Source organism: Petromyzon marinus, chromosome 63 (assembly GCF_048934315.1).
Source record: "Petromyzon marinus isolate PM22_M1 ecotype Great Lakes invasive population chromosome 63, UKy_Petmar_22M1.pri1.0, whole genome shotgun sequence".
Lineage (NCBI taxonomy): Eukaryota > Metazoa > Chordata > Hyperoartia > Petromyzontiformes > Petromyzontidae > Petromyzon > Petromyzon marinus.
Genome location: NC_133729.1, coordinates 3044135 through 3065215, shown reverse-complemented (window position 1 = coordinate 3065215; position 21081 = coordinate 3044135). Strand labels below are relative to the sequence as shown.

The 21081-nt window shown below is 55.1% G+C and overlaps 1 protein-coding gene across 1 annotated transcript in view; it reads left to right on the top strand.

Moving 5' to 3' along the window:
• Nucleotides 1-1256: 1256 nt before the first annotated feature.
• Nucleotides 1257-21081, top strand: part of HEATR3 (HEAT repeat containing 3) — a 23085-nt gene continuing 3260 nt past the window's right edge. The window contains exons 1-13 of the mRNA XM_032977464.2: nucleotides 1257-2432; nucleotides 3259-3431; nucleotides 3680-3767; nucleotides 5019-5140; nucleotides 7024-7133; nucleotides 9341-9505; nucleotides 10373-10602; nucleotides 11718-11993; nucleotides 12563-12653; nucleotides 13182-13354; nucleotides 13883-13965; nucleotides 19182-19318; nucleotides 19764-19852. Of these exons, the coding sequence (XP_032833355.1) occupies nucleotides 2298-2432; nucleotides 3259-3431; nucleotides 3680-3767; nucleotides 5019-5140; nucleotides 7024-7133; nucleotides 9341-9505; nucleotides 10373-10602; nucleotides 11718-11993; nucleotides 12563-12653; nucleotides 13182-13354; nucleotides 13883-13965; nucleotides 19182-19318; nucleotides 19764-19852 (1872 nt within the window). The 5' untranslated portion in view covers nucleotides 1257-2297. The remainder of the gene's footprint in view (nucleotides 2433-3258; nucleotides 3432-3679; nucleotides 3768-5018; nucleotides 5141-7023; nucleotides 7134-9340; nucleotides 9506-10372; nucleotides 10603-11717; nucleotides 11994-12562; nucleotides 12654-13181; nucleotides 13355-13882; nucleotides 13966-19181; nucleotides 19319-19763; nucleotides 19853-21081) is intronic.

Here is a 21081-nt window from a genome sequence, read left to right as displayed (position 1 = left end):
TTTTACGAATGAACCAAGAATAGAATTTCTCATCTCCATCTGCTTGGTGCGACGCCCCCTAGTGGACAAACCGTGCCCGGCTGTGTCCCTTCTCTAATCCACGTGCCACGTGCACTTCAGCCCGACACTGAAAACACTCACACGACAATCTCTCTCTCTATGAACCACAGCCCCGTGTGAGTCTAGGGGGGGTTCCTGCATCCGCACACCGTGTCAACCCACATACGGTGCAACAACCACTTATTATTGCACAGGGAAATTGAGTTTTCAGGTCCATACGGCGTAACAGCCGTTTCAACGCGGGCAGACAACAAAAATGTTGCCTATTTGTGTTGTGTTTCTCCCTTGTGATGGGACTTTGTAGGATGAACGTTGAGATTTTTAAGGGGCACGGGGTGACCAGTAAGGTCTGAATTGGTCTGTAATAAAGTAGGGCACTGATAAGGGGTTGACAACTTTTGCATGTTGGGGGCTCGCATGAAGGGGGGCTCGGAGCTCGGCCACGTGGCGCGCCCCCTGCCCCCGTCACGTGGTGCAGGCGCGCGCAGAGACGAGCGCCTAAGGCGGCCATGTTGGTAAGGGAAGCCTACTTGGCGATACAGTATTGTACTGTAACAGGGTGGTTCCACTCTTAACCCCAAACATGTTTTTGTTTTCCGCACTCGCATATTCATTTCTGAAAAATAAGAATGGGTTTTTTTATCCTTTCAGAGAAAGAAAAAAAATTACATTTGTGTTAAAGATGTTCAAACACCAAAAATATACTTTTTGCAAGGAATCGTGCCTGTGTTAACTACACACACAGTACCTTTGGTGAACATGCAAACAAACATGCTCTGATAATACTCTTTAGTTCTATTGGGTAAAGTCACGTAGGTGAAAATAAAATAACAAAAAATCACGACGTTTCGGCCACAACACAAGCGGCCTTCATCAGGTGAAGGGACGAGACTGTCTGGTAGGACAGCGCTGGAGTGAAAAAAAGCCACGCTTAGATCACGACCTTTAAGCTGTGTGAGAAGAGCCACGCTTAGATCACGACCTTTAAGCTGTGTGAGAAGAAAACAAAGCGCCTTGACAAAGGAATTAGCATAAAATTTAGCATTGAAATGGCTCATTGAAATAGCTAAGTTAAAGTATTCAATGAGCCATTTCAATGCTAAATTCTATGCTAATTCCTTTGTCAAGGCGCTTGGTGTTTTTCTACTCACACAGCTTAAAGGTCGTGATCTAAGCGTGGCTTCTTCCACTCCAGCGCTGTCCTCCAGACAGTCTCGTCCCTTCACCTGATGAAGGCCGCTTGTGTTGTGGCCGAAACGTCGTGATTTTTTGTTATTTTATTTTCACCTACGTGACTTTACCCAATAGAACCAAAGAGTATGGATCCTAGCAGTCACGAAAGCTTTAAATCTAGAAATGCTCTGATAATATTTACGCATTGGCTTACACCAGAGGACAAAAGCATCCTTCCTGATGGCCGAGTCTCACCAGTGTCAGACCAGAGAAACAACGCCAAAAGGGGAACAGCATTTTTTTTAGTTTACATCAACGTTAAGGACGACGTTTCGCTCAAACGTCTGTGAGCTCCGTCAGGAAAGTTAAAACTTATAACTGGAAACTCGCCGTCGTTGTTCAGAGCGGATGTCCCCACGTAAGATGGCTGCCGCCCTTTAACCCCACCGATTCCATTTTCCGGTAACTTTCGAAGAGCGCGGTGAGGGAAATCGATTCCGTCGGCTCGTTCTGAAACAAAACCCCGAGCGCAGCGGCGGGCGACGGTAACCGCGCCCGCGTGCGATAATCCGTGAAACTAAAAGCGCCGTTGCAGTGCTCGGCTCGGGTTTATTTGTTTAACAGCAACGTGCGTGTCACAGTTGCAGTGGCGCATGGGAATCGATTCTCTGCTGTTTGCGCGGACGGTGAATCGGAATCGCTATCGATTCGCCACCCAAGCGCAGCGCATGGCGGCCCCCACGTGCGCCGCGCCACGAGATTCGGGTCCCTCACTTTAGCCGAGGCTGTGGTGGTGGTGGTGGCTGTGGTGGTGGTTGTTGTCGTTGTGGTGGTTGTAGCCGTGGTTTGACTGTGCTTGTTGTGACTGTGGACGCGACTGCTTGTTAACCTGCTGTTCGAACGTGCTTGTAACGTGTTGTGGTGTAGCTTGCGGCTTGTTTGTGTTACCGGTGCCCCGCGCCTGCGGCTGAGAGCGCCTGCAAGTTGTGCAGCTGCGTGTGTTGTGGCTCGCCTGCTGCTGCGCTTGTCCCACCGAGCACCACCCCCCCTATCCCCTGCTCGCCATGGGCAAGAGCCGACAGCCGCGCCGCTTCAGGCGGCCTCACCCTCTCTGCGGTCCCGCGGGGCTGAGCGCGGAGCCCGAGGTGGAGACGGAGTGCGAGGAGGAAATCTGCCCCGTCGAGACTCTGCTGGAGACGGTGAGGCTGGCGGCGCGGGGTGGAGGTGCGCGTGGGGGCACGGTGGAGGTGCACGTGGGGGCACGGTGGTGTGAGGGTGTAATGAGGATTCATCATATCCCATATAAGGACCCTCATCTCTAAACCCCATCTCCAAAACAGATCCTACATGCACGACAGCCTTTAACGCAGGCTGTCCCCAGACCTTGTACCATGTTGCATACCGCTATACACTACTTTTTTACCCTGCCCCCTACTCGCTTGATCCTCACCCTTACCCCGTGCCCCCCCCCCCCCGCGTGCGTGTGTGATTGCGTGAGTGTGCGTGTGAGTGTGTGTGAGTGCGTGAGTGTGCGCGTGAGTGTGCGCGTGAGTGTGTGAGTGTGCGTGTGTGAGTGTGCGAGTGTGCGTGTGTGAGTGTGCGTGTGTGAGTGTGCGAGGGTGCGTGTGCGAGTGTGCGTGTGCGCGTGTGTGAGTGTGCGTGAGTGTGTGTGAGTGCGTGTGAGTGTGTGTGTGAGTGCGTGTGTGTGAGTGCGTGAGTGTGCGTGTGTGAGTGTGCGTGTGTGCGCACAGCTGCGGTTAATGCGCTGCGCTTCAAACCCGGCGACCCGAGTTCGATTCCCGCCCGAGGCCAACACCAGTGACGATTCTATCTGAACGGGTCACGGGCCTCCGCTGTGCCGACTCGGCCTCAAACGAGAACCTGTTGCCATACGTAAACATCGCCACTGGGGAGACAAAGGCGGCCGGGCGTGGTGCCGGCCACCCACCCCCTCGTGTGCCGTGCCGGCCTTCACAGATGGTACGTTTAAAAAGGCTACGCGGGTGATTCTTTGTCTTTGTACAGCTGCAGTCGGGCTCTGCGGACGCGCGGGAGTGTGCATGCGCCAGCCTCTCCCGCCTGGCCCTGGGCGCCCGCACGGTGCCCGCGCTGCTCGGCCGCGGCGCCGTGCGCCTCCTGGGACCGCTGCTGCTCGACCCCGCGGCCTCCGTGCGCGAGACCGCGGCTGGAGCTCTCAGGTGATGGCGGTGACGGCGACGCTACCCCAATACGAACATCATCGTCATCGTTGCCTCTCCGTGCGGCACATCTGGAGTGTGGTAGGGATATCCCTGGTGGCAGCCGCCCCTACGTGGCGGTGCAAGGCGGAACCTGTCACCGGCCGGCGAGTGGGCATCAGCCTGGCCGTAGAGGGGGCTGTGCCTCCATCGCGATGCCTACCACCGCTAATTTGAACCCTCTGTCTGCCGTTGCCTGCCGAGAGCAGGAACATGAGCGTGGCGGGTGGGCCGGACGCGTGCGAGGACATGGTCGCCAGCGACATCATGACGCCGCTCGTCGCGCTGCTCAGAGAGGCAAGGACCCGCGGCACCCCCTCCGCTCCCCAGCCAGTGCTGTGTGTGAGCCCTGTGACCTCCCGTGTCGCTGCTGTGACCTCCCGTGTCGCCTCTGTGACCTCCCGTGTAGCTGCTGTGACCTCCCGTGTAGCTGCTGTGACCTCCCGTGTTGCTGCTGTGACCTCCCGTGTAGCTGCTGTGACCTCCCGTGTAGCTGATGTGACCCCTGTGTAGCTGCTGTGACCCCCGTGTAGCTGCTGTGACCTCCCGTGTAGCTGCTGTGACCTCCGTGTAGCTGCTGTGACCCCCGTGTTACTGCTGTGACCTCCGTGTAGCTGCTGTGACCTCCCGTGTAGCTGCTGTGACCTCCCGTGTAGCCGCTGTGACCTCCCGTGTAGCTGCTGTGACCTCCCGTGTCGCCTCTGTGACCTCCCGTGTAGCTGCTGTGACCTCCCGTGTCGCTGCTGTGACCTCCCGTGTAGCTGCTGTGACCTCCCGTGTAGCTGCTGTGACCTCCCGTGTCGCCTCTGTGACCTCCCGTGTAGCTGCTGTGACCTCCCGTGTAGCTGCTGTGACCTCCCGTGTCGCTGCTGTGACCTCCCGTGTAGCTGCTGTGACCTCCCGTGTAGCTGTTGTGACCTCCCGTGTCGCTGCTGTGACCTCCCGTGTAGCTGCTGTGACCTCCCGTGTCGCTGCTGTGACCTCCCGTGTAGCTGCTGTGACCTCTCGTGTAGCTGTTGTGACCTCCCGTGTCGCTGTTGTGACCTCCCGTGTCGCTGCTGTGACCTCCCGTGTAGCTGCTGTGACCTCCCGTGTAGCTGCTGTGACCTCCCGTGTAGCTGTTGTGACCTCCCGTGTAGCTGCTGTGACCTCCCGTGTAGCTGTTGTGACCTCCCGTGTCGCTGCTGTGACCTCCCGTGTAGCTGCTGTGACCTCCCGTGTTGCTGCTGTGACCTCCCGTGTCGCTGCTGTGACCCCTGTGTAGCTGCTGTGACCCCCGTGTAGCTGCTGTGACCTCCCATGTTGCTGCTGTGACCTCCCGTGTCGCTGCTGTGACCTCCCGTGTAGTTGCTGTGACCTCCCGTGTCGCTGCTGTGACCCCCGTGTAGCTGCTGTGACCTCCCGTGTAGCTGCTGTGACCTCACGTGTAGCTGCTGTGACCTCCCGTGTCGCTCCCGGTAATACGACCTCTGCCGGTGCGTTGTCGACCTGCGGTGATCCCCTCCGACGTTTTTGGTTCCCCGCCGGCGCGCTGCCGTGCGACCGCAGTGTGCCGCCGTCCTGGACTCTGCCGGGGACGCGCAGCCCAAGGGGAGGAGCGGCGGTGGCGGTGGCGCCGGACTGCCCGGAGACGTCGCCGTGGAGGCCGTCCACCTCCTGCTCAACCTGTGGTGAGGGTGTGGTGCATGCGGTGAGGGTGTGGTGCGTGCGGTGAGGGTGTGGTGCGTGCGGTGAGGGTGTGGTGCGTGCGGTGAGGGTGTGGTGCGTGCGGTGAGGGTGTGGTGCGTGCGGTGAGGGTGTGGTGCGTGCGGTGAGGGTGTGGTGCGTGCGGTGAGGGTGTGGTGCATGCGGTGAGGTGTGTGGTTCGTGCGGTGAGCTGTGGGTACACTGTGTGTGTGCGTGGGTACACGGTGCGTGTAGTGTGTGTGTACACTGTGTGTGTGTGTGTACACTGTGTGTGTGTGTACGATGTGTGTGTGTGTAGGCTGTGTGTACACTGTGTGTGTGTGTGTAGGCTGTGTGTGTACACTGTGTGTGTGTGTGGGTACACGGTGCGTGCAGTGTGTGTGTGTGTAGGCTGTGTGTGTGTAGGCTGTGTGTGTACACTGTGTGTGTACACTGTGTGTGTGTGTAGGCTGTGTGTGTGTAGGCTGTGTGTGTACACTGTGTGTGTGTGTAGGCTGTGTGTGTGTAGGCTGTGTGTGTACACTGTGTGTGTGTGTAGGCTGTGTGTGTACACTGTGTGTGTGTGTAGGCTGTGTGTGTGTAGGCTGTGTGTGTACACTGTGTGTGTAGGCTGTGTGTGTACACTGTGTGTGTGTGTAGGCTGTGTGTGTACACTGTGTGTGTACACTGTGTGTGTGTACACTGTGTGTGTGTACACTGTGTGTGTGTGTAGGCTGTGTGTGTGTGTGTAGGCTGTGTGTGTACACTGTGTGTGTGTACACTGTGTGTGTGTGTGTAGGCTGTGTGTGTGTGTAGGCTGTGTGTGTACACTGTGTGTGTGTAGGCTGTGTGTGTACACTGTGTGTGTACACTGTGTGTGTGTGTAGGCTGTGTGTGTGTAGGCTGTGTGTGTACACTGTGTGTGTGTGTACACTGTGTGTGTACACTGTGTGTGTACACTGTGTGTGTGTGTAGGCTGTGTGTGTGTAGGCTGTGTGTGTACACTGTGTGTGTGTACACTGTGTGTGTACACTGTGTGTGTACACTGTGTGTGTGTGTAGGCTGTGTGTGTGTACACTGTGTGTGTACACTGTGTGTGTACACTGTGTGTGTACACTGTGTGTGTGTGTAGGCTGTGTGTGTACACTGTGTGTGTACACTGTGTGTGTGTACACTGTGTGTGTACACTGTGTGTGTGTACACTGTGTGTGTGCGTGGGTACACGGTGCGTGCAGTGTGTGTGTGTGTAGGCTGTGTGTGTGTGTAGGCTGTGTGTGTACACTGTGTGTGTACACTGTGTGTGTACACTGTGTGTGTGTACACTGTGTGTGTGTACACTGTGTGTGTGTACACTGTGTGTGTGTGTAGGCTGTGTGTGTGTACACTGTGTGTGTACACTGTGTGTGTGTACACTGTGTGTGTGTACACTGTGTGTGTGTACGCTGTGTGTGTACACTGTGTGTGTACACTGTGTGTGTGTGTAGGCTGTGTGTGTGTACACTGTGTGTGTACACTGTGTGTGTACACTGTGTGTGTGTACACTGTGTGTGTGTACACTGTGTGTGTACACTGTGTGTGTGTACACTGTGTGTGTGTACACTGTGTGTGTACACTGTGTGTGTACACTGTGTGTGTGTACACTGTGTGTGTGTACACTGTGTGTGTGTACACTGTGTGTGTGTACACTGTGTGTGTGTACACTGTGTGTGTGTACACTGTGTGTGTACACTGTGTGTGTGTACACTGTGTGTGTGTACACTGTGTGTGTGTACACTGTGTGTGTGTACACTGTGTGTGTAGGCTGTGTGTGTACACTGTGTGTGTACACTGTGTGTGTACACTGTGTGTGTGTACACTGTGTGTGTGCGTGGGTACACGGTGCGTGCAGCGAGAGCAGCGCTCGTGCCGTCTCTGTGTTCAACAAGGAGGCGTTGCTGCCGCCGCTGCTGCAGTTTGTGAGACGGCACCAGCAGCACCTGCCTCTCGCCATCGCTGCAGGTGCTGCCTTCACGCGCACACGCACACACGCACACACACACGCACACTACAAACACACAGATCCCCCGTATTGCCTTTGACAGGCTGTTCGGGCATGTGTTGTTAGCGTGTAGCACCTATTGAAGGCTGGAACGGCACACGAAGGGGGTGGGGGGGTGGGTGACCAGCAACCACGTCCGAGCGCTTTGTCTCCCTAGTGGCGATGTTTACACATCGCACCAGGTACTCATTTGAAGCTGAGTCGACCTAGGGGTGGCCCTGGACCGGTTCAGATAATTGTCGCTGGTGTTGTTGTAGTGTGGCTCGCTAACCGCTCCACTGTCGCATTCACACGCACCTACACACACACACACGTACACACACATGTACGCACACGCACGCGCACACACACACACACGTACACACACACGTACACACACACACACGTACACACACACACACGTACACACGTACACGTACACTTACACACACATACACACACATACACACAAACACACGTACACACACATGTACACACATGTACACATGTACACACATGTACACATGTACACACACGTACACATACACACATACGTACACACATGTACACACATACACACACGTACACACACACATCTCCATGTGGTGGGGATGGCACCATGTATTGGCACCATTAGCGCTTCGGCTGCAAACCGCGCGCCAAATATACACGGGTGGCTGTGTGGCTGGTGTGTGAGCCCTGTGACCCCACTCGCCCACCCAGCCACTCGCCCACCCAGCGAGTGGCTGGGTGGGCAAGTGGCTGGGTGGGTGAGTGGCTGGCTGGGTTAGTGGCTGGGTAGGTGAGTGGCTGGCTGGGTGAGTGGCTGGCTGGGTTAGTGGCTGGCTGGGTGAGTGGCTGGCTGGGTGAGTGGCTGGCTGGGTGAGTGGCTGGCTGGGTGAGTGGCTGGCTGGGTGAGTGGCTGGCTGGGTGGGTGAGTGGCTGGCTGGATCAGCAATTCACCAACTCTCAGACAAAACAATTGAATGGCCACATCACAACTGAGTCTCTAATAGTTGCTCTTCACAGCCGCATGAAATAAAGATTAGCAGCGCCATCAGATGGCTCTGCCGCTGATGGCGCTGGGTGTTGACGGGGGCCCAGTGGTAGCGTGCTCGCCGCTTGTTGCAGAGGTCCGCGGTTCGAATGCGGCAGGCCGCCCTGGTTAATACTGCAGTGGTTGCGTGGTATTGAACGTAAAAACACACTCGCTATCAGCTTCACAGCGGAGATTATAGATCACCGTGATGTCATTCGATAAGAGGAGGCCATCGTGGTCCAAATTTGGCATATTCGAAAAATAACACGGCAAAATTACTCAATTAGGAGGAGACGTAGCAACATCGCTCCCCTGTAAATCAAAATTTACTGCGGACAGTGTCTGTGAAACAGTGCCTTCCTTCTTGATAGCCTTGCGTTGTAAGAATGATAGCGACAATATCAAACATGCTCTGTTAATCATAATGATTATATTATTATTGTTAATTATCGATGGTGGTGCTGATGATGATGATGATGGTGCTGATGACGACGGTGGTGCTGTGATGGTGGTGGTGCTGTGATGGTGGTGGTGCTGATGACGATGGTGGTGCTGATGGTGGTGGTGCTGATGACCATGTTGGTGCTGATGGTGGTGGTGCTGATGGTGGTGGTGCTGATGGTGGTGGTGCTGATGGTGGTGCTGATGACGATGGTGGTGCTGATGACGACGGTGCTGCTGATGACGACGGCGGTGCTGATGGTGGTGCTGATGACGACGGTGGTGCTGATGACGGTGTTGCTGATGGCGGTGGCGCTGCTGATGAAGATGGTGGTGCTGATGGCGGTGTTGTTGATGACTATGGTGGTGTTGACGATGGTGCTGATGACAGTGGTGCTGTTGGCGGTGGTGCTGATGACGGTGTTGCTGATGGCGGTGGCGCTGCTGATGAATATGGTGGTGCTGATGGCGGTGGTGCTGATGACTATGGTGGTGTTGACGATGGTGCTGATGACAGTGGTGCTGTTGGCGGTGGTGCTGATAACGGTGTTGCTGATGGCGGTGGCGCTGCTGATGAATATGGTGGTGCTGATGGCGGCGGTGCTGATGACGGTGTTGTTGACGACTATGGTGGTGCTGACGATGGTGCTGATGGCGATGGTGGTGCTGAGAGTGACCGCCCTTTCCCCCCGCCGCCCGCCCCCGTAGCTCAGTGCCTGCAGACGGTGGCGGAGGACAACGTGGACCTGGCGGGCAGCCTCACGGCGCCGGCGCTCGCCGCGCTGGAGCCGGCGCTGCTGCTGCTGCCTCCTGCTGGCGTGGACAACGGCAGCGCCGGCGCCCAGCGTAGCCTGCTGCGGACACTCGTAGCGGGTGACTGCACACACCCTGCACACCCTGCACGCACACTCTCTGCACGCTCGCACCCTGCACGCCTGCACACTCACGCCCGCACCCTGCACACTCACACACTGCACACCCACACCCTGCACACTCACACCCTGCACACTCACACCCTGCACACTCACACCCTGCACACCCACACCCTGCACACCCGCACCCTGCACACTCACACCCTGCACACTCACGCCCGCACCCTGCACACTCACACCCTGCACACTCACACCCTGCACACTCACACCCTGCACACTCGCACCCTGCACACCCGCACCCTGCACACTCACACCCTGCACACTCACACCCTGCACACTCACTCCCTGCACACTCACACCCTGCACACTCACTCCCTGCACACGCACACCCTGCACACTCACTCCCTGCACACTCACTCCCTGCACACTCACACCCTGCACGCTCACACCCTGCACACTCACACCCTGCACACCCTGCACACCCACACCCTGCACGCTCACACTCCCTGCACACTCGCACCCTGCACTCTCGCACCCTGCACACTCACACCCTGCACACTCACACTCCCTGCACACTCACACCCTGCACACTCACTCCTTGCACACCTGCACACTCACGCCCGCACCCTGCACACCCACACCCTGCACACTCACTCCCTGCACACTCACTCGCTGCACTCTCACACCCTGCACACTCACTCCCTGCACACCCACTCCCTGCACACTCACTCCCTGCACACTCACTCCCTGCACACTCACTCCCTGCACACCCACACCCTTCACAGGTGCTACTCGCTTGCAGCACTTGCCCCGACAGTCTGTTCAAGGCTACACGGGGGCTCTTTGTCTCCGTGCGCCCGTGATGCAGGCTTCCTGTGGAACGTGAAGAGCGCCATCCCCGGCGCCAGCCTGGCCCAGGCGCTGAGCGCCGTTGCGAGCGCGCTGAGCGACGCGCTGGCGCTGGACGCGCGCCCGGCGCTCGCTGCCCTGGAGGCCCCGCCGGCACCGCCGCCCCCCGAAGCGTCCGGCGCCGGCGAGCGCCGGCGTAAAGGCCGGACGAATGGCGGCGGCGGCGGCGGCGGCGCCGCTCGCAACCCAGTGAGTGGCGCGACCCGCGACCTGCGACCGCCTTGCACCCCGTTCACTCCCGCGAGAGCCGCGGAGTTGACGGTTGTAATCGTGACTCGACCGCGCGCCCCTGAATCGCGACACGGGTCATCGTGTCGCGGCGGGAGGTGAAGAATGGAAATGTGCCGAGCCAGCGAGCCGGTGAGCGCTACGCCGCGCTACGAACCCGGCGACCCCAGTTGGATTCCTGCTCACGGCGTTACCGACACCGGTGACGATTATCTGAAACCGGTCCTGGGCCTCGCCTAGGTCGACTCGGCCTCAAACGAGTGCCCGGTGTAGCTGTGTAAACGTCGTCACCGAGCAGACAAAGCCGTCCCGGCGTGGTGCTGGCCTCCCACTTCCTCGTGTGCCGTGCCGGCCTTCATCGGTGCTCGCTAAGGGCACTTGTCCCAAAAGTCTGTTCAGGCTGCACGGGGGGGTCTTTGTGCTCTACGTGTGTCTCTGTGTCTCTGCGTGTGTCTCTGCGTGTGTCTTTGTGTCTCTGTGTCTCTGCGTGTGTCTCTGTGTCTCTGCGTGTGTCTCTGTGTCTCTGCGTGTGTCTCTGTGTCTCTGCGTGTGTCTCTGTGCAGGCTGCAGTGCATCCAGCGTCGTGCTCTCGCCTGCCTGTGCGTGTCTCTGTCCTTGTGTCTGCACATGTCCCTGTGCCTCTGTGTCTCCACTTTGTCTCTGCGCCGCGTGTCTCTGCGTCTCCACTGTGCCTGCGTGTGTCTCTGCGTGTGTCTCTGCGTGTGTCTCTGCGTGTGTCGATGTGTCTCTGCGCCGTGTGTCTCTGTGCCGCGTGTCTCTGTGTCGTGTGTCTCTACGTGTGTCTCTGCGTTTGTCTCTGTGTCTCTGCGTGTGTCTCTGCGTGTGTCTCTGCGTGTGTCTCTGTGTCTCTGCGTGTGTCTCTGTGTCTCTGCGTGTGTCTCTGTGTCTCTGCGTGTGTCTCTGCGTGTGTCTCTGCGTGTGTCTCTGTGTCTCTGTGTGTGTCTCTGTGTCTCTGCGCCGCGTGTCTCTGTGTCTCCACTGCGCCTGCGTGTGCGTCCTTCGTGAGTGAGAGTGGTGCTGCTGAGAGTCGCGGGTCTCCTGATTGCCGCCGACAGGCACCGGCGCAAGCGAAGAGACACTCAAAGAAGAAGAATTGCGGCGAGGTGGTGGACCGGGCCAACGAGGAGAACGAAGGTGATGAGGGGAAGGCCGGTGGAGGTGGCGGTGGATGTGGTGGAGGTGGTGAAGAGGAGCAGAAGGAGGAGAACGGCGGTGGTGAGGAGGACGAGGAGGTGGAGGAGGATGAGGCTGACATGGAGGCCGAGCCGAGCGCGGCCACCGGGGATGGAAGTCCTCCGAGCAGCGGCGATGACCTCTCCGACCTCTTGCCGGTGCCTCCCTCGCGCTGGCGCCCGCCGCTCGCGCCGCGTCCACACCTCCACACCTTCGCCGTGTTCCTGATCGGTTTGCCAAATAATGTACCTGCAGGCTTGAGTCCGATTGCGATGTGGCCTGCCCTGCCGGGCCTCACGGTGACTCGGTGGCCTCAGCCGGGCCCTGACAGTCTCCGCATGATGATGATGATGATGTTTCTCAGCCTTGTGCCCGGCGTCAATAGATCTCGTCACACACGCTCTCAACGCTCCGTGCACCCGCATTCGTTTCTCGAAAACTCGGTACGGGGGACAAAAGCTGCGTCCGATAACACGGGGAATATATTCGCCCCGCAAATAGCCTTGGGAGTCAAAACTTGGCCATGATAGGTCCTGCACGATCGGGTCGCTTCAATTGACGGTGTCCGTGACTATGCGTGTGTACGTGTGCGTCTCTGTGTGCGCGCGTGTCCCTGCGCGTGCGTCTCTTGTGTGTGTGCGGTTTGTGCGTGTGTACGTGTGCGTCCCTGTGTGCGTGTCTGCGTGTGGGTGTGCGCGCCTTTGCGTGCGTGCGCCTGTGCGAGCAGCCGAGCGAGGCGGCGCTGGTGGAGGCCATGGCGCTGCTGTCGGCGCAGCAGACTGCGCTGGAGATCCTCGTCAACATGTGCTGCAGCGATGGTGCGCGGCCTTGCGGGGGTGTGCGGTGGGGGGGGGGGGGCGGCTGGTGGCGTCATGTCACGAGACGCAGCGCCCGTTCAGAAACCTTGCAGTGTGTGCCGCATGACCTCCGTAGCTGGAGAACAGGCCGTGGAAGTTGATATCGCAGCTACCTCTGAGACCTCTTGATCCGCTCGCTAGGAGGTTTTGCGCCGCATTTCTCCGCAAACCCTGCCGTGTTGGGAGACGTTCCGCACCTGCCAGTCCAACCTTTAAACAAACGCTTTGGCAATGTAATTGTTTTCTTGAGTCCATCAACTCCCCCGCGACACATTCGAGAAGCCGCATTAACCACGGGCCGCGGGCCGAAACCCGGATTCGAACCCAGGCTCTCGGCGCGCCGCCGGCTCGCCGACTTCGGGAGCGCCGGCTCGGCTCCGCGCCGGCCGCCCGCGTTGGCGCCGGCACCGAGCGGGGCGCGGTGGAGGGGACGGCGGGTTCGCTTGCGCCTCTCCATCCGCTGTGTGTGTGTGTGTCTCGCGATGCCAGACGGGCCGGACGACGAGGAGGAGGAGGAGTGGGAGGAGGCGGGAAGCAACGACGGCAGCGAGGAGGCGGCGTGCATGGACGGCGAGGAGGAGACGGGCGAGGCGCCGCTCTCGCCGCTGTGCCTCTCCGCCGAGGTCCACGGCGCGCTGCTGAGGCACGGCATCGTCGGCCGGGTACGGCGCTCGCCGATCGCGGGGGGCTGGTACCGGGGGGGGGGGCGGGGCCGGGGGAGGGTGGCTTCTGGGACTCGATGCCGTAGTATCGGGTGTGTGGGCGTGTGGGCCCGCGTGTGCGGGCTTGTGTGCGGGCCTGTGTGTGTGCGAGGAGCGGTAGTGCAGCGGGTAGCGCGCTACCTTTCGAACCCCGCCACCCGAGTTCGATTCCCGCTAATGGCGAGCGCCAGTGACGATTATGGGCCTCAGATGAGTGCCCGGTGCGGTGTGTAGTAAACATCCCCACTGGGGAGACAAAGCGGCCGGGCGTGGTGTTGGCCATCTACCCCCTCCGTGTTCCGTGCCGGCCTTCATAGGTGATCACGAACAGCACTTGCCCCGCCAGTCTGTTCAGTCTGTACGGAGAATCTTTGTCTTGTTTGTTTGTGGTGCGTGCGAACGTGGTTTTACATGTGTACGTGTGTGTGCTTGCGTGCGTGCGTGCGTGCGTTTGCGTGCGTGCGTGCGTGCGCGTGAAAACACTCACAGGTGATAGAGAAGAGCGCGTTTCCGGAGGAGAGCGGCGTGAGCGTCTGCCTCAAAAACCCGGTGTGGAAGCCGCTCCTCACCAGGTGAGCGTCACCATCGGTTAGTGAAGCTGCGTGGATACATGGGGATGTATGGCCGTGATGCTGGCCACCCACCCCCGCGTGTGCATTGCCGGCCTCGCTAACGGCACTTGCCCCAACAGTCTGTATATGGGGAGCTGTAGTATGGCGGTTGGTGCACTGTGCTACAGAATCATCGTAATCAAAATATTTTTTAGACTGGAGCAATCTGATGAGCTGTGAACCTCTTTTTCACATATCCAGAAGGCACAGGTTAGAAAATTACAACAATACCAACGGACCCAAGTTCGATTCCCGCTCACGGCCAACACCAGTGGCGATTATCTGAACCGGTCTTGAGCCTCCCCCAGGTCCTGGTGTGGTGTGCAAACATCGCCACTTTTTTACATATATATTTTTTGGTATAGCCCTGTGAGCCATTCGGCTTTTGAATCGGGTGCAACCACACCAAACAAAAAAAACAAAAAAAAACAAAAAACACGAACCAGAAAACATCTTAAAGTGACTTTGTGACTGTGCAAACAGAAAATCCATGAAAAATAACAGCAAAATATTCCTGAAAAAAGCACCGTACATCAACACTGGGTTCAAAAAATCCCAGTGGGATTCAAGTCAAACAACAACAACCATAAGAAAACTTAGATTAAGGCCATCAACTCCGTACTACAACAAAACAAACATGTCCAAACCAAAAAACGTTTTCGAAATAAAAAAATAAAGCCATAATTGCAACATAACAGTATGACCGAATTTTTACAATAAACTACATAAATAACATGTAACACCAAATCCTAGAGCCATAGCTGGCTGCATGAGTTACTCCACAACAACAGAAGCATCAGTCGGAGTATCAAATTTTTCAATGCACCTTTGAGATCAGCACGCTAAATCAAAATACAGGTAATACTTTGCAGCGTCATTCGGAGCGAAACATTTTATTTTATTTTACGCCAATGAATAGCAGTGGCAGCTAGGGGTGTACAACTCCTCTAGAGCAGTTTTGAGAGAAGATCTCATTGGTAGCGATTCAAGTTGCAGTTTATTGGCAATAGCATTCCAGACCCTGGGGGCATCAATAGCAAAGGCCCTTCCTCCAGTTTTTGTACGGCAATAGGGAATGTGAAGCTGGTAAATGAGCGAAGACCTGAGGTCAAATTTGTTCTTTGAAACAGAGGAGATCCAGCAGGTCGTCTGTGGATTTTTTTGTAAGTACATCGTGAATAAATAAGATCTGGTGCACAAGCCGTCGAACATTAAGAGATGTTAAGTTTGACCCAATGTAGAGATCACAGTGGTGAGTCCTATATGGGCAGTTAAATGTAAATCTTAAGACCAAGTGATAGATGGAATCAGGCTTCTTCAGTACAGTACTTGGGGCTGATTTATACACGATGTCACAGTAGTAAAGTAGAGGCAGTATGGTAGCTTTTATCAATTCCAAACGGAACATTGGGGGTAGGCAGTGCTTGTGTCGATACAGAAAACCAATTTTTATTTTTGTCTTTTTGCCAATATAATCAATGTGATCTTCAAAATTCAGTTTTGAATCCAGGATGACCCCAAGATACTTATAGATCTTGGCTTGCTCTATTTGATCATTATTTAAGGAATGTAATTGGGGAAAAATAACTTCCTGCTTTAGTCCTGGTGAGAAGCATAGCACCTTGGTTTTGGAGGTTTTCAGGACTAGTTTAAGAGCAACTAGCTGATGTTGTAGTTTGTTGAAATCACCCTGTAGCTTAGCAATCACGTCATCCGGAGAGCGGCCAGCAGTAATCAGTATCGTATCTTCTGCAAAAAGATTTACCCTGGAATGACCCAGGTCAGTGCCCAAGTCATTGACATAAAGAGAGAACAAAAGGGGGACCGAGGATGGAACCCTGTGGAACCCCTTTTGTTATCTTAACACTGTTTGACCTCCAACCATCTGTGAATACAGTTTGGGTGCGAGAAAAGAGGTAATTTTGTAACCATTTTACTGTGTTTTCAGGAAAACCGAGGCTACTTAGTTTACTAAGCAGGGTGTTGTGGTCTACTGTATCAAAAGCCTTGGACAGGTCTAGAAAAAGACAGGGACAGTACTGCTTATTATCAAGGCTACTGTAAATGTGATTTAGAGAGTCTAATGCAGCAGATGTGGTGCTGTATTTTTTTCGGAACACAGATTGTTTTAGATGTAGTAGATTGTTGGTGGACAGGAAACTGCTAATTTGGTAGGTCAAAAATGTTTCAAAAATTTTCATCAACGGGGACAAAATTGAGATAGATCGGTAGTTATTTGGATCATCTTTAGGGCCCCCTTTGTGAAGTGGACGGACATAGGAATGTTTCCATTCTAGAGGAACTGATGCTTCTTTGATGGACAGGTTAAAAATATGGGCTATAGGTTTGTATATTAGGTGACCAACAGTTATTAGAGCAAAGACGGGAGAACTATCTGCTCCGGTAGAGGAGGACCTTTTGAGGTAGGACAGTTGTTTCAGAACATTACTTTCGTGGATTGGATGGAAACTAAATTCGTTTCATGTTTGGACAGGGGTGTAGGAATTTGCATGAGCAGGGGTGACTCCCAATAAATTATCAAAAAGATTACCAGCTTCAGAAAAATGAAGGTTAAAATTGTCAACTATTTTTTTGGGATCTGAAAAATATTCCCCATTTTGGTTAAGCTCAACGGGCAGATTGTCTGTTTTGGATGCCTTTTCGATACATTTGATAGTTTTCCAGAAAATCCTGGCATTTCCATGTGATTCCAGGAGAGTGGAGGAAAAGTAGGCATTTTTTGCATGCCATATTTTTTTGACACATCTATTCCTTAAAATCCTGTATTCTAGCCAGTCATTGACCAAATTACTTTTCTGAGCACATGCCCAAGCCTTGTCCCTAGTTTTCATGAGCTTTGTAATCAAAGGATCAAACCATGGTGGGCGGTTGCCTTTAGTTTTAAATCTAACCAACGGAGCATGTTTGTTAAGAATTTGGAGAAACTTGTACCTGAAGGTCTCCCAAGCTGTAGTCAGGTTGGGGATATCACAGACCTTGTCAATATCCGAGTGAAGCACGTCATTAGTAAATGCCCGAGTGCTGAACTGTCTCATAGAGTGCTTCTCAACCAATTTAGGGGGGGCTTTGGGTCTGGCTGATGATCTCACCCCAAAAATGAAGGAGTGACCACTAAGGTTATTACCCAGAACACCAGTCAGTGTGAAATTGTGAGGGGCATTTGTCAATAGGACGTCAAGCAGAGATGACTGTCCCGGATTTTTTAGGTTGGGTCTTGTGGGGACATTTATTAATTGAAACAGATTAAATTCATCTGCAAAATTTGTGGCCACGGCCGGCGGGTTTAGCCAATTCTAATTTAGATCACCCACTAAAACTATTTCACCTTTAGGGAGGCCCCCAAAAAGCTCTCTCAGTGTAGATGCAGCATCAACATCCTTCCCACTAGGCGGTCGATAGCAGCACACTACCAATATCTGTTGATTATTTGGGAGAGTTATTCTGAGAGCCAGACCTTCAAAGCAACATTTTTTAAACGAGTGAGCTAGTGAACATGCAATAGTATTACGAACATAGATGACAATTCCACCTCCTTTAGATCCTCGGTCAAGCCGAAAAAGGTTGTAGTTGTCAATCGCATTCTGCAAGTCATTGACGGCAGGAGTGAGAAATGTTTCTGTTAGGCAAAAAATGTCCGGGTCAAGATTTGCCACTTCTAGTTTTAGTTGACTTTCCTGCCAGAAAAATCTACAGAATTATACGAGTTATTTTCATTTGGGCCAGGATGAAGTTCAATACCACCCAGAAATAAGAAAAGTAGAATTAATACTTTGCACAAGTATTTTCTGTGAAAGGATGAAGAGCGGCGAACCTTGGACGAATGACAGTAGCTCGCAGATGGTGTTATTTTTAAGAGCAGAATGATGTTTGGAAGGAGTGCTGGTGAAGTAATGGGACAAAGATAGGGTTTAAAAGGATACAATGATGGAGTGTAGAAGTGTCTATGAGCTGTTTCATTAGCAGGTGTTGTGGCAAATTGAGCAACAAGTATGGACGCAAAGTAACGAGGGTAGCCGTTTGTAGAGTTGAGTGTGGCACTAGATATGGCCGGGAGGGACAGCAGTAGGATACACAGCAGGAGAATTGCCATCTCTAAAATATCCGGGGTAAACACAGATTAACACACAAGCGGAAAAGAAAAAATATACTTGTAGGCCGAGCACAAGAAAACGTCTTGCCGCACTCGTCACACATGCACGGCTTCTCGCCCATGTGCTAGGGTTGAACAGCGCCCCCCCTCCCCCCCCAGACAAGCACAGCAGATTCTTGGCTGCTGTGGGCTCGGCTGAACCGCTTGCACCACCTCCTTTCCCCGCCGCAGGATGGTGCTCGAGCTAGCCCTCCTTGAGCTCAGCCCACGACTGGAATGTCGTTTCTTGGCCTCTCGTGTCTCTGCTGCCCGACCAGACGGCCCCACTGAAGCCCACACAGGGGACTCTTCATTCACGACCCTTGGCCGTCTTGACGATCTCCGTGAAGTTTTCCAGGAACATAGCTTGGGGTCCGTGGCAATGTTGCCTTGGCAGGAACACAGCTTGGGGTCCGTCACAATGTTGCCTTGGCAGGAACACAGCTTGGGGTCCGTGGCAATGTTGCCTTGGCAGGAACACAGCCTGGGGTCCGTGGCAATGTTGCCTTGGCAGGAACACAGCTTGGAGTCGGTGGCAATGTTGCCTTGGCAGGATAAGAGCTTGGAGTCCGTGGCAATGTTACCTTGGCAGGATAAGAGCTTGGAGTCCATGGCAATGTTGCCTTAGCAGGAACACAGCTTGGAGTCCGTGGCAATGCCGCCTTGGCAGGAACACAGCTTGGGATCTATGGCAATGCCGCCTTGGCAGGAACACAGCTTGGGGTCCGTCGCACTATTAACTAGGCCTCACTCAGGCTGTGCCATGGGCGTGATCAACCAGGCTTCACTCAGGCTGCGCCAGGTGCACGATTTACTAGGCCTCACTCAGGCTTCACCAGGTGCACTGTCAACCAGGCCTCACTCAGGCTGCGCCTTGTGCATGATTAACTGGGGAAACTCCACGTGTCCCTGTGTCTGTGTGTGCAGGCTGCAGTGCATCCAGTGTCATGCTCTCAGCTGCCCGTGTCTGCCTATGTCCCCGTGTCTCCACGTGTCCTTGTGTCTCTACGTGTCCCTGTGTGTGCAGACTGCAGTGCATCCAGTGTCGGGCCCTCACCTGCCTGCAGAACATGCTGGGCTCGCTGGACGAGGAGGCGCTGGGGGGGCCGCTTGCTCTGCAGGAGCTGGCGCGCCATCTCGCGTCGCTCCTCTTCAGCGCGAGCGGTGAGGCCTAGGGGGCCCTGGGGGGGGGGGTGGGGAGGGCGTGGGGGGGCGGTGGCCGCTGTGGGTACGGGCAGCGTCGTGCGTGTGTCTGCGCGTGCCTGTTTGCTTGTCTTTGTATGCGCACGTGCCATTGAGACGAGCGGCGGTGCAGTGGTTAGCGCGTCGCGCTACGAACTTGGCGAGCCGAGGCCGAATGCCGCTCACGGCCAACACCAGCGACGATTATCTGAGCTGGTCCTGGGCCCTCCCCTAGGTCAACTCGGCCTTACAAATTTGTACCCGGTGCAGTGTGAAAAAATCAGCACTGGAGAGACAAAGGCGGTCGGTCGCGGTGGCCACTCCCTCGTGTTGCCATGCCGGGCTTCAAAAGTGCTCCGCTTAACAGCACTTGCCCCAACAGTCCGTTGAAGGCCGCACGGTGAACCTTTGTCTCTGCGACCTGTAGATCTGGCCAAGGCCGCGGAGTTTTTGGAGGCGGCCACTGGAGCGGTGAGGGCGCTGCTCCACGTCATGGCCTCCAAGGACATCCCCCAGGTGAGGTGGGGGGGGGGGATGTTGGGTGGGGGGGTTCATAATGGCCGGGTCGGAGACACCCCTAGTCGGCACCGCCGAGAAGCCTGGGTTCGAGTCCGGGCCTCGCCAGCCCCGGCCGTGACTAAAACCGGGGTTCTCAAGTGGCAGTCGGCCGACGGGATTCGTCCGAGGTAACTGCGCGATTAATAAAAAAATAAACCCCCCGTGTAAACTTTGGTCGTTTTGTCTACTTGGGCCAACCATAATCTAGGTGTCGGGTGGCGGCGGTGGCGGCGGCGATGTTTAATGGCCACATTCATGTTGTCACGATCTGTTGGTCGCGAAAGGCCTCCATGTGAAACCTACCTGGGCCAATTTGCCGCCCGTGAGAAAAACAGCAAAAAATGCACCGGAGGTGACGCGAAGGGATCTCGAGAGAGAGAGAGTGGGGGGGAATAGGTGGAGATATGCAATGTAACAATTATAAAATAAAAATACAACAAAGTGGTGGCTTGTGGTGGTGGGTGGGTGGGTGGGAGTGAGTGGTGGCGGAGGGGCGATTGGTGGAGTTAGTGGACGGGGGGGGGGGGGTGTGGGGTTGAAGGCGTAGGGTCTGCACAAAAAACTGGGATGAGGGCTACGCCGCCGTGTACCGTGTCGTTCCGCGCGTGTACCCAGAACTCCCGTACCGCTCTGCCGCGCAGCTCAGGAAAGTAGTTAGTCGTCGCCGTCGACGCATTATGGCGGCGAGCGTTCCGCCTTGTACAAAAAGTATCTATTCGGTAAAGTCACGTAGGTAAAAATAAAATAACAAAAAATCACGTTTCGGCCACAACACAAGTGGCCTTCATCAGGTGAAGGGACTGGACAGTCCAGAGGACAGCGTTGGAGTGAAGACAGCAAGCCCAGGTCGCGGTCTTCACTCCAACGCTGTCCTCTGGACAGTCCAGTAGAGGTCGCTGTCTTCACTCCAACGCTGTCCTCTGGACAGTCCAGTCCCGTCACCTGATGAAGGCCACTTGTGTTGTGGCCGAAACGTCGTGATTTTTTGTTATTTTATTTTTACCTACGTGACTTTACCGAATAGAACCAAAGAGTATGGATCCTTGCAGTCACGAAAGCTTCAAATCTAGAATGTACGAAAAGTGTTTCCTCATAGAAGAATCGCGTCATAGCGTGAACGCGCGTTTAGCGAGGACTTAACTGTAGTGCCTGGTGTGGTTGTGTAAACATCAGCACTGGGGGGGGGG